This window comes from Amphibalanus amphitrite, unplaced genomic scaffold (genome assembly GCF_019059575.1).
Source record: "Amphibalanus amphitrite isolate SeventyFive unplaced genomic scaffold, NRLGWU_Aamphi_draft 000261F_arrow, whole genome shotgun sequence".
NCBI lineage: Eukaryota > Metazoa > Arthropoda > Thecostraca > Balanomorpha > Balanidae > Amphibalanus > Amphibalanus amphitrite.
This window is the reverse complement of record NW_024881756.1, coordinates 551,969-563,587: the sequence shown is the minus strand read 5'-3', so window position 1 is coordinate 563,587 and position 11,619 is coordinate 551,969. Positions and strand designations below refer to the sequence as shown.

Genomic DNA, 11,619 nt, shown 5'->3' with positions numbered 1-11,619 from the left:
TTTCTAGAACACAGTATTTTCTTTTGGCGTGAAAGTTTCAATTATGGCGCAAAGAGTTTTCTGCTGTTTGGTTGTTGTCAAAATTGTTTTACAAAAGGTTGTTGCATTGTTGTGTGGGTTGTATCCACGACCTTTCATTTTAAATCTCAAAAGGGTCACTCAATATACCTGGGGAATAAATACGATAAACTGATTCTAACCAGCACATTTAATAAGGTGGAAAGTGAGTTGGCTCTTCCAAGGCTCTAACCGGCTCTTCATAGTTCATCTTCATTTCAATTTCATTTTCATTGGTTGAGTTTAAGATTATGGTCAAAACATACCTTGAACTTCTTATTTAATGTAATTGTAAGAGCTTCTACAGTTGTAAGCTCTTTATATTCAATATTTTAACGATGTTATGTTATCAGTTATTGCTTAGTGGAAGTGTAAGACTGAATGTTGTGTCAGGAGATCAGGGCCCGGCCGCCCCTGTTTCATGGATTCTGCTACTGCTAGCCCACTAGCCTACATGCTACTTTAGTACCCTGCATGCTCCCTGGAGTATTTTGCAAGCTAACAGCTGCACTGGGGCAATGTTGGCGCATGCTTGCTGTGACATTGAGTGACGCCTTAGGTAAAATTGACATCCGAACGGCTCCAATAGCATGAAATACCTATTATTCCTTAGCTGATGATATCATTTAACAATTAACATTGCAGCAATTATATACCTAAATTGCCCTGGTGCTGAAGTCAGCTCACAAAATATGTTAGTAGCATGCTAGCAGCAGCACCGTAGGGATCTTGCTAAAACAGTCTCAAAATTATGAAAGGTGTCAATCTTCCAATTGAGGAAATAGCTAAAGCAAAGCACAATGTACCTATGCAGTGTTTTGGTTTGCAGCAAAAGGATGAGTTGCACAATAAAGAAGCCTTGAAAGAAGCTTTCATACGTGATGGAACTACTGCAGTGCACTTATAAACAAATGGTACCTGCTGTATTGCCAGAATGATGCTGGTGATTTTTTTTTCTATTGTAGGTACCAGTGATAATGACCTTCATTATGTTCAACCTTTACCTTTGCAACATACCTATCCGAATTCGGATAGAGTTTACTTTGCTAGTTATGTAGAAATGTATGGGTACCATTGTGGCTTATCTGTTACAATATACCTATATGAAATGTCTTTAAAATTTAATGAAAATGTAAGTAATGTTAGCATGAAAAAGCATTGACCTCTTTGAAAAAGCATAAGCTATTTGTGGCAGGATAAAATTAAGCTCATGTATTAATTAAGCTGTCATTTGTAGCTTTTTTCGTATTTTCTGTATTCAGAATCAGGACTTTCCATTGAAAGTGTAATTTGGTGCTGAGTAGGTCATGGATCAAACATTGGCTGCTTACCATGTCTGGCAAACTCCCACAACCCACCATTTGTATTTTGATAACACTGCACACACATGCTAAGTGTTTAAAGATCTACTACCAAAACTACCAAAACAGGAGTAACTAACTGAAGAGTTACACTTCACTTCAATAACAAATGTTATCCATTTCAGCTCCCACCTGGCAGATAGCACATCTCTGCGCCTGAACCATCAGCTTCTAGCGCTCCATCTTCTCCTGCTGGCACCGCCCGTCCTCAGGATGGCTTCTCTGCTGGCGAGCTCGTCGCGCGCCGCGCGGGACGACCAGTGCACCTCCGAGCCAGAGGAGGAGGAGGAGGACGATGACGTGTTCGTCTCGTCGGCCGGCGAGCCGCTGTCGGCGGTGGCCGTCTGGCTGCGGCCGCGGCCGTTGCTCGACCGCCTGCGCCGCGCCGAGCCGCCCGACTACCGGATCGACGAGTTCGGCTTCCGCGTGGAGGAGGAGGACGGTCCGGAGCAGAGCAGCAGCAAGCTGCTCAGCACGCCGTTCGCCGAGAGCCCCAAACACAGGTGCGGCGCAGTGCCGTCAGGATTGGTATGGTGCTTATGGATAGGCGTGTGGGTAGATAAATGTCTATTCACTCATTCCTGATAATTCCATGCATGCAAAAGTACAGAGAAACTGTGAAATGGAATGTCGGATTTTCGATACTGGTCGCACCGAGTGGTCGTGCTATCCGCGCGGTTCGCAAACGTGAGAACCGGCAGCGGCACCGACTAAGAACAGGCACACCCCACTGGTATGTACAATTTGTGCCATTGTGTGCATTTAGTGCGACTTGATGGCATGTTCTCTGCGTTCCCAGGCTGCAATGGATCGCCCACCTCGAGTTCACGCACAACTCTGAGACGGCGCCCATGTCGTGGGAGAACATGGCACCGGTGTTGCCGCGCACCGACAAACTCCGCGCCATGGTGCGCGGCGGAGTTCCGCACTCACTGCGGCCGCAGATCTGGCTCCGCATGTCGGGCGCGCTGCGCAAGAAGCTGCAGGCCGACATGAGCTACGCGGAGATCGTCAAGGTATCCTCGTGCGACTCGCTCATGTGTAACCGGCAGATTGAGAAGGACCTGCTGCGCACGCTGCCGTCCAACGTGTGCTTCTCCAGTCTCAGCTCGCCGGGCGTACCGCGGCTGCGGCACGTGCTGCGCGCGCTGGCCTGGCTCTACCCCGACATCGGGTGAGTTTCCGTCGATGTTACTATGTCATTAGCCTAGAGTGAGATGGCAGCGTGGAACATCCTCTCTGATCTTGTCGATACTCACAGTCAACAGTGGATGTTTGCCGACTGATTAATAGGCTGTTTATTTTGTTTTGAAATGTGTTCTAAGGATTTACTAACAATGGTAAAAATACTTAACATCTGAAGTCACGCTGTTAAAAAAGTAAATAGCTTGGTCGTTAAAAGGCTCTTTTATGCATTTTGCATTTTGGTTTTAAGAAGTCCGCCACTCTCCGCAGATACTGCCAGGGAATGGGTATGATCGTGGCCAACCTGCTGCTGTTCATGGACGAAGAGGAGGCCTTCTGGCTGACGGCCACCGTCATCGAGGACCTCCTGCCGGCCTCCTACTACTCCTCCACTCTGCTCGGTACGTTATTACGTTAGAACGTCATCGTGTCGCCTCGTTAGTACGTCGTCGCCTTATTGCCATTGCGCTATTACGTCATAGCGTCAGAGCTATCATGCACGTTAGCACAGAGTTTTATCACTTACGTGCGTAATCGTGTCTGTGTAGCGCCACGTCTTACCTACGTGTCTGATATGTATGGACGTTTATCGTGCGTACGGATCGCATAAACCTAACTCGTCGCTGTTATTCGTGTCATGTGTTTACTGGCTGGCGTGGATGTGCTCAACCACCCATTCAATCGTATAACCATGGCTCGGTGCGTGTGTCAGGAATCCAGGCGGACCAGCGTGTGCTCTCGGCGCTGATTGCCACCTACCTGCCGGACCTGTCGGCGCTGCTGGAGCAGCACGATATCGAGCTGTCGCTCATCACGCTCAACTGGTTCCTGACGGTGTTCGCGTCCGTGCTGCACGTGCGCATCCTGCTGCGCGTCTGGGACCTGTTCTTCTACCACGGCTCGCTGGTGGTCTTCCAGGTGGCGCTGGGCATGCTGCGCATGAAAGGTGAGGCTGGTGGCGGATTGGGAAGGGAGACAAGGTTGGTGTTAAGGCCTGGCTACACTATGCGTTTTCTTCGTGCGTTTTTTGCGTGTTTGCGTGTTTTGCGTGATATCGTGCTAGAAAAAAGAACGATATTACGTTTTTGTGATGTTTTTCACCTTAAATTTTAGTTACATAAGAGTTATATTAGCTTTTGTATATAACAAAAGTAAAAATTATATTGTTTTATAACTTTTTTCCTAGAACGATATTACGCAAAACACGCAAACCTGCAAAAACGCACGCAGAAAACGCATAGTGTAGCCAGGCCTTTAGGCTAGGTGTTGGGTTGTTGGGTGGGTAGAACGGGTGAACAATGTTTCACTGTGATAATTGCAAATTGTTGATATTTGGGGATAAATTGCACAAGACTGGGCTTATCAGAAATGTTTGCATTACTTTGAAGGCCACTAGCTTCACCAATAATGGCCACCCGTCGATTCTGCTGGATTTATCCAAGTTGTGCCAGTATCGTAACATCGTCTCCTCAATTCATGGACGTGTGTTTCAGAGGAGGAGCTGTGCAAACTGGATAACTCGGCGGACATCTTCAACGCTCTCTCAGACCTGCCCGGCACCATTGATGACGTCGAAAAACTTCTTGAGGTATGGAGTAGTAGCAACTCGCCAGTCAAATGTGCCTTAGCTTTATCTCATATTTTCTTGTGATATTCTGCTTACTACCAAATTTTTAATCAAACCCTAGAACTGACGCCACCTACGCTTCTACTAACTTCTCTTATGTGCATACTAACGTCCCCCGCGCGCCTAACTAGGAGCTGGCGTTTTTTAGCGTTTACTAACTACATCCCGCCTACTAACTTCTGTGCACCGTCTGCTTTCGCGGCCCGCCACCAGGTGTCTTTCCACGTCAGCTCCTCACTAACGGAGGTGGTTGTGGAGTCGCACCGGCGCCGCCACCTGGCCTTTCTGATGAACGATCAGGGCACGCTGATGGCCAGCCCAAGCCGCGTGGCCAACCTGCCCAAACAGCAGGTCAACAGGTACGGAGAGTTTAGCAAGTCGGCGGGTCTCAGAGGTCACATGACTCAGTTGACTCAGCGGGCACCGACAGACCCAGGCAACGGGTTGATACTGTGATGACGAACTCACATAGTGGGCAAGTGGGTACTGCAGATAGAGGGGCAAGTGAGACGTTCTGTGGACAGGATGTAGGCAGTGGGTCAACTGTTTCTACCGTCCACGGTCAACGGGTTAGTGGGAACTGATGGCACGGCGAGTGAGCGAGTATAACTGACATACACAGAAGGCTAACAGATGCTGTAGACGGGCAGACAGCATGTTGACTGGGGCTGTGGCTGATATTCACGGGCAACAGGTCAGTGTGTGTAAATTTGTTGAACACTTACGACCTCATACAGTGAATCAGTAGGTACTGATTGACTCAGAGTGTGTCAAAGAGCTCTGGGAGACCCAATTAGAGGATCAGGAGGCATTGACGGGCACCGGCGGCATACGAGACTCGAGTTGTGGGCAAAGGTAACGCTGGTAACGCTCGGCTTCATTTAATAGCTACAGCACGAATACGTTTCAATTTTACCGGCTCATCTATTCCATCTGTGCCCACACATTAAATTCCGTAAGTTCTAAACCGCCATTCGAACCTTGCATACCCTGCCTCCCCATGTGGTCCACATTATGAGCTCGTTCTGGCGGGTGCACTGTGTGTGGCCTACTCCACTTGTGCCACGTCCCGTATGGCCCGCCGAACGGGGCAGTCAAAGGGCGATAATTAGTTCACGGAGCCGTCTGCCCAACCAGCTGTGGTGGCGCCGTGACAATGGAGCTGACCTTCGTACAGTACACACGCGTCACCGTCTGCTGTGTCCTCCTCGGCTATGGGACAGGGGAATGCCTTCAATGGAGGATAGGGTTGTGGGGGTCGAAATTTGCTTGCCTTCCATTATTTTCTGAGAATATAATTAAGTACGCAAAGCTGTGGTAGTTCGTCAATATGTCGCTGTTTTCGAAGAGATATTCGTAGATATTCAAGAGATATAGCAGTTTAGTGATTAGGATTATAATTCATCTCACTTCCCTATTATCTGTTTTTTTTTTATAATTGGAATGTTATATTTGTTGGTTGTCACTTTCTTTACCAATATACAATATTTCCATCAATTGGCCGCTGGATTATCTTGGTCTGTAATTTATATGAATGGATCACCACCTGAGCTTCGTTACCTCGGTATTTGTGTTGCCGTCTTGGGGGCGGCTCAGGCAGCTGTACCGCCAGCTGACAGGTGCGCCGTGCAAACTGAATTCCCCGCCCACGTATCTGGAGAATGTAAACCGTGACCGTTTTCGTCGCCACTCTCATGGTCGCAGTGGGGCTGAGCGGTCGGTGTAGGCTGGTGCAAGGCTCTGGCTGGTGGACGATTGCGAACCTCCATAAAAGGGCCATCCCTCAGTCAAGATCAGCTCCACTGTGTAGGCGAATGGGAAGTCGCTTATTGACTCCCGCTGCGAGCGATTACTATCAACAGAGGTGATAGCGGCAGTAATAAACCACTGAGGTGATGAGAGTGACACAATCGGGTGGTGAGATCAGCCAGTCCGAGAGTGATGGGAGAAGTGAGAGCAGTGCCTGCAGCAGCGGTGGCAGCAGCCAATGTCGAGTTGGCAGAGCGGCCACAGCAGCGTTTGTAGCTGTGGTTACACCGTCAGCCGTATAAGCTCCAACAGAAGTGGTAACCGTTGTGCCTGCACCATTATTTGCACCGTCGACGATATAGACCAAACAGAAACTGTAGCCGCTCTGCTAGTGTTGACAGCGACGGTGACCGAACTGATCGATAATTGAAGTCGACACGCAGCCACCGTTCTCCGTCGGCCGTCAGAGGCGCCGCGACAGGTGCCGAAACCGGTCCGTTTCAGAGAGCCTGTGCCGAGCTCTGGAGTCCGATGTGGGCCTCGGGCTAGTCCAGTGGTTCTCCCTCTACTGTGCGCAGTCAGTGAGATCAGTTACTGGTGGAAAGTGGTGGATACTGTGACTTTCGAACTGGACGAGTTTAGGAAGGGTTTTGTGCTTGAAGTGGTGACTGTTGACGATCTGGGAATCTGAGCAGTTCAAAATGCTTCTGCTAGATGAACTTAACAGTGTGGTTAGAGAAGATTCGAGCGATCCGAAACACGTACTGTTGAGGTCTTTTGGAGAATCGTCTTCAGAATCATCGAACCTCACAACATTCAAAACGAATGGCGATGTATCACAATTGTCTCATCTTCTGGCCTTCGGCAACGGTCAGTATCTATCTCCAGATGCCGGTGATATATAATACTGAACGAGGCCGGTGTAAATAAATTTTCAAGACCGAGGTCCTTACTGAATTTTTGAACGAGGCCGAAGGCCGAGTTCAAAAATCAGTAAGGACTGAGGTCTTGAAAATTTATCACCGGCCGAGTTTGGTATGTATTTTACTGTATGCCAACGATAAAATAATTGTCTAGACCGAAGCTCTTAGCCGTTTTTTTGAACGAGGACATCCCAAAATGTTGACTTGGTAATTCGTTTTTGACCGTGGTCACTTTGCTTACACCAGTTATTACCACACCTCTCAGGCTAATGTATTTGAATAGGCCAGGCATACAGTAAAATGCTTGAACTCTCTCCCTTGGTGACGTGTGCCGCGGACCGAGAACCTCCTGGTAATGGTGTGATTGACTCCGGTACATCTTCAGACCAGGAGGACAGTGTGTGGTGGAGCACGGACTCCGTACCCCAGCGGCCGGCCCGGTTCGGTGTGTGCCACTGCCCGGAGTGTGAGACGGTACCGGAGCAGACTGTGACTGTGGTCTGGGCGGCCCCTGGTGTCGCTCGCTGCAGGCCGCAGCAGGTGGACCCGTGCGAGCGGCCTGTGGACGAGACGGAGCGGGTTCGGACTGTGGCGGCAGCAGCGGTGCTGGTGGATGCAGCGTCCCTCTGCTGTCCCGTGCAGCTGGAGCCGCCGCTGGCCGGCGCACTGTTTGAGCCCGGAGACTGGCGCCGGGAGGCCGAGCGGGCGGCGCCGCGACAGGAGGTGGTCCGCCGGCTCACCCTGACCTCGAGTTTACCACCGCCGGCCGCCCACGAGCGCCGCTATGTGGAGGAACTGCGGTCGGCCGGCGGAGCGGCGCCGCCGCCGGGACCCGACCGGCGCCACCGGGCCCGCGTGACGCGCTACAGCCGCGGCCGGGCGCGCCACGAGACCAGCGTGGTGTACGTGCTGGGCCTGAACCTGAGCACCTGGTGCTGTGTGCCCGCCGGCCGGCTGGTGGGCAGTCTGCGGTCCAACCCCGACTTCCCCCTGCTCTCCCGGCGCGCCTGGGCCTCCATCTCCGCCGCACTGGTCAAGTACGGCGAAACGCGGCATCGCGCGCAAGGGCGATAGATATTGCTCGGCCAATCGGCTAATGTCGCTTCTCGGCTTAGATCAAAGTGTTTTGTGACAAGACCAACATGAAATGCACTATTACAGCATTATCTGTATACCCGCGTAGTCATGTCAGTTAATCAGAACACGTGTCAGTGTCACACGATACAACATGCTGCTCGCAGCATGCTTGTGCTCTACGTGCCACCGATCGAGTGATGTGTATGCACTGTCATGATGTTGCCACCTGTGTTATACCCTCCACCTTATCGGCCGTTTTGTGTCTGTCAGGCGTCACGTGCGAAGAAGCAAGTCGATGATCTCTGTGATCCTGTTTGGCGACGAGACATCGGCGGATGACGTGAAAACCAAAAACATTCGCCAGACCGGTGAGTGCTGACTGCTGCACGTGGAGAATTTTCGAGTACGCCGAGGGTGCGTGGTTCGTCAGTAATTACGGACAACTGGTGCTTGAGGCCTGGTTCGTTATTGTGCTTGTCGGTCACTTCTTGCGATACCAGTTGTTGCGATGAGAGCTGCTGGGCTTGGGTTATTATGATTCAGTATTTAATTGGTGCTAGATCGCAATGCTAAATTAGCAGTGAATAATCGGCTGATTCACACTAACTACAGACGCTGACACTGATTGAGCAACATTTAATCGATCAGTATAAATGTCTCGTGCGTTCTAACTGAATGCATAGGCACATGTGCCTTATCGTGGCCTCACTACGCAGCACTGACTGGCGATCCACCGGCAGAGATCCTGGTGGATCTGCGAGAGGCGATCCAGCAGCTGGGCCGCCATTTCCAGTCGGTGGACCCTGAGCTGAGCGGCGTCAGCCTGCTGCCCGACTACAGCATGGAGTCGCACGCCCGCGACCACGACGCCTTCGTCAGCGTCTCCAGCAAGAGACAGCGCCGAGCCAAGGCTTTGCTCGGTACGTCAGCGTTTGTCGTCTGTGCTGGTTTGTTTCCGCCCTCTCGCCCTAGTGATCTCGCCGTCACCCTCCCGATGTCACCTTCTTGCTCCCGTCTTCTCGCGTATTCACCTTCTCATTCCTACCCTCTCATCTCTATTCTCCCGTCCTTACCCTCTCACCCTCGCACTCACCCTTCGCCTTCACCTTCTTGCCGTCATCCTCTCGCTCCCACCTTTTCGTTCCCAATCTCTCTTATTCACCCTTTCGTCTCCACCCTCTGTCTTTCCACCCCCCCCCCCCCCCTCCCCGAAAGGTGCTATTGTGACATATGCCTGCATATTGCATCTCTCCTGTCAACACAGTGCAGAAGGCAGAAGGTGACGAAATCGGTGACAGGTGTTGCCGTAGTTAAACTAGTTATGTCAAACATCGCTTAATCATAGCGTGCGAGTAAAATGTACACACGTGAAAAAAGTTCTAGGAAACTTTTCAAGGGTTACAGTGGTGAAGCCATTCGCAGGTTCTGCCGTAGTTTTTACCAATGCAACGGTAGATGAGTGGAATAGTAGCGCGTGGGTGAAAAGGCGCGTACGTATAAAATGCTAGGGAAGATTTCGGTCCGAGGAAGGTCGGTACCACTTTCACTTTGCCTTGCCTGAGTGTTAGATCTCCTCTTCATGATTAGGAGATGCTGATGAATGTTTACTATTGTTGAATATTGAAAACCATGGGGTAGGGATGTTGAAATGATGCGACGATGAAGTCTTTCTATGTCCAAGCCTAATTAGGTTTCGTTCAAAGTAGCACATATTGCTGGTGTTTGGAATGGGCCTTCATGCATGCCTCTTTAAACGTTCTTTTTAACGTTTTTTTTTCAAACGTTCAAATGTGTTGAACGTTTCATATGGAAGCATTAAAACATAACTGCTTATCTTGCGTACCTGCTGCTCCAAATGTGACAATGTGACATCATCGCTTGATAATGCTAAAACCGCATGTAAAATCCTGCTTCCGTTTTCTACGTTCAGATTTCGAGCGTCACGACGACGACGAGCTGGGGTTCCGCAAGAACGACGTGATCACGGTGCTGAGCCAGCGTGACGAACACTGCTGGGTGGGCGAGCTGAACGGCCTGCGCGGCTGGTTCCCGGCGAAATTCGTCGAGCTGCTCGACGAGCGCAGCAAAATGTACAGGTCAGTCGATCTACCGCTGCTACAGGGGTAACCGGTAATGTGTGTGAATGTGTGACCGTATTACATCGGTGTCGTTGACTGTGTGTCTCCATCCACAGTCAGACAGGTGAGCATGATACCATTGTCGATGGTGCCCCACCCGCAACTCTATGACGATGACAGCCCTGTCACCGCTCCCACTGCGGCGGGTGGCGACAGTGACTCATCCCTCTCTCTCCCTCCCATTATAGCTCGGTGGGCGGTGATAGCGTGACACTATGGTGGTGACAATGACATTACCCCCTGTCAGACTCACCCCCAGCTCGGCGGGTGGTGTCATTGACTCACCACTTCCTGCCCCCCCCCCCCCTCCCCTAGTTTGGCGGGTGATGACAGGGACTCCTTTCTGTCCTTCTGCAGCCCGGCGGGCGGTATCAGTGCCCCCCCCCCCCCCCCGTAGTTCGGCGGGTGATGACAGTGTGATGACAGGGACTCCCATTCCGCAGCTCGGCGGGCGATGACAGCGTGACGGAGGCGGTCACCCACCTGGTCCGTGGCTCCCTCTGTGCCACCCTCAAACAGGTGCTGGAGCACGGCATGCGGCGGCCCATCATTCTAGGTGAGAGGAGCGGTCAGCGGTCTGATTTTATCACTGTCAGTGCTGTGCTTGAGTTTCATTCTGGGGCACCCGAGTGTCGGTGCGAGGAGGATCTGTATGAGAAACCTACCTCATCCGATCTCTTGAGGGTGGTTTATGGTTATGTTTTGCACCACCCCCTTTTATGTATATGAGGTGATCGGAAAAATTGAAGATGCTATTGATTATTCGGATGTATTTGATGCATCGGATGTATTGAGTGCTATCACCGCAGATTTCAACGTTCTATTGTAGCCGTGATCGCGTATAACCCCCTCCTCTGCTCCTTTTGCCCCTCACAGGTGGCGTGTGTCACCCGTGGCTGTTTATCGAAGAGGTGGCGCACAAGGAGGTGGAACGCGACTACAACTCCGTCTACAGTCGTCTTGTGCTCTGCAAGACGTACCGGCTAGACGAGGACGGCAAGGTGCTCTCTCCAGAAGAGGTAAGGACTTGCCACTGTCGTCCCTTTTCCCAGAGCAGCTATGGGATTGCCTTTGTAACTCGACGATGGTGGCTTTGCTGGGGACCATTTATGTTCTGGCAGCAGTGACACTAGTGACGGCTGGTGGACTGCTCCGCTAACACACAAGACATACACATTTTGACATTTGGTGACCATAAAAATGTTGCATGAATTGCGAGATCAAAATACTGGTTAATAATCTCCTACCACAGCCAATGTTAAATGAATTCCGAAGACGAAAGTAATGATTGCTACGTCCTCCCGCTGTCGCTCCATTCAGTCTGGCGGGACTAGGTATTTGACTCGGGTAGGGTAAAGTTGTTTTTCTCGCGGGCGGCGATCCCAAGTGCCGGTCCATAATGACCCTCGGCGGCCCGTCTTACTGCGTGCGGGTGCGAGAGGGGTGCGGGGCCTGGAAGGGCACGGGTTATGTGCGGCTACTGGCTGCGTTGGCTTTAGCGC

At 51.1% G+C, this 11,619-nt stretch overlaps 1 protein-coding gene across 1 annotated transcript in view; it reads left to right on the top strand.

The window, feature by feature from the left end:
- The first annotated feature begins 53 nt into the window (after nt 1-53).
- LOC122386746 (small G protein signaling modulator 3 homolog) overlaps nt 54-11,619 on the top strand; it is a 30,914-nt gene continuing 19,348 nt past the window's right edge. The window contains exons 1-12 of the mRNA XM_043376268.1: nt 54-223; nt 1,544-1,921; nt 2,218-2,592; nt 2,874-3,004; nt 3,316-3,549; nt 4,097-4,191; nt 4,444-4,589; nt 8,250-8,347; nt 8,720-8,899; nt 9,910-10,075; nt 10,561-10,673; nt 10,994-11,136. Coding sequence (XP_043232203.1) covers nt 1,632-1,921; nt 2,218-2,592; nt 2,874-3,004; nt 3,316-3,549; nt 4,097-4,191; nt 4,444-4,589; nt 8,250-8,347; nt 8,720-8,899; nt 9,910-10,075; nt 10,561-10,673; nt 10,994-11,136 — 1,971 coding nt within the window. The 5' untranslated portion in view covers nt 54-223; nt 1,544-1,631. The remainder of the gene's footprint in view (nt 224-1,543; nt 1,922-2,217; nt 2,593-2,873; nt 3,005-3,315; nt 3,550-4,096; nt 4,192-4,443; nt 4,590-8,249; nt 8,348-8,719; nt 8,900-9,909; nt 10,076-10,560; nt 10,674-10,993; nt 11,137-11,619) is intronic.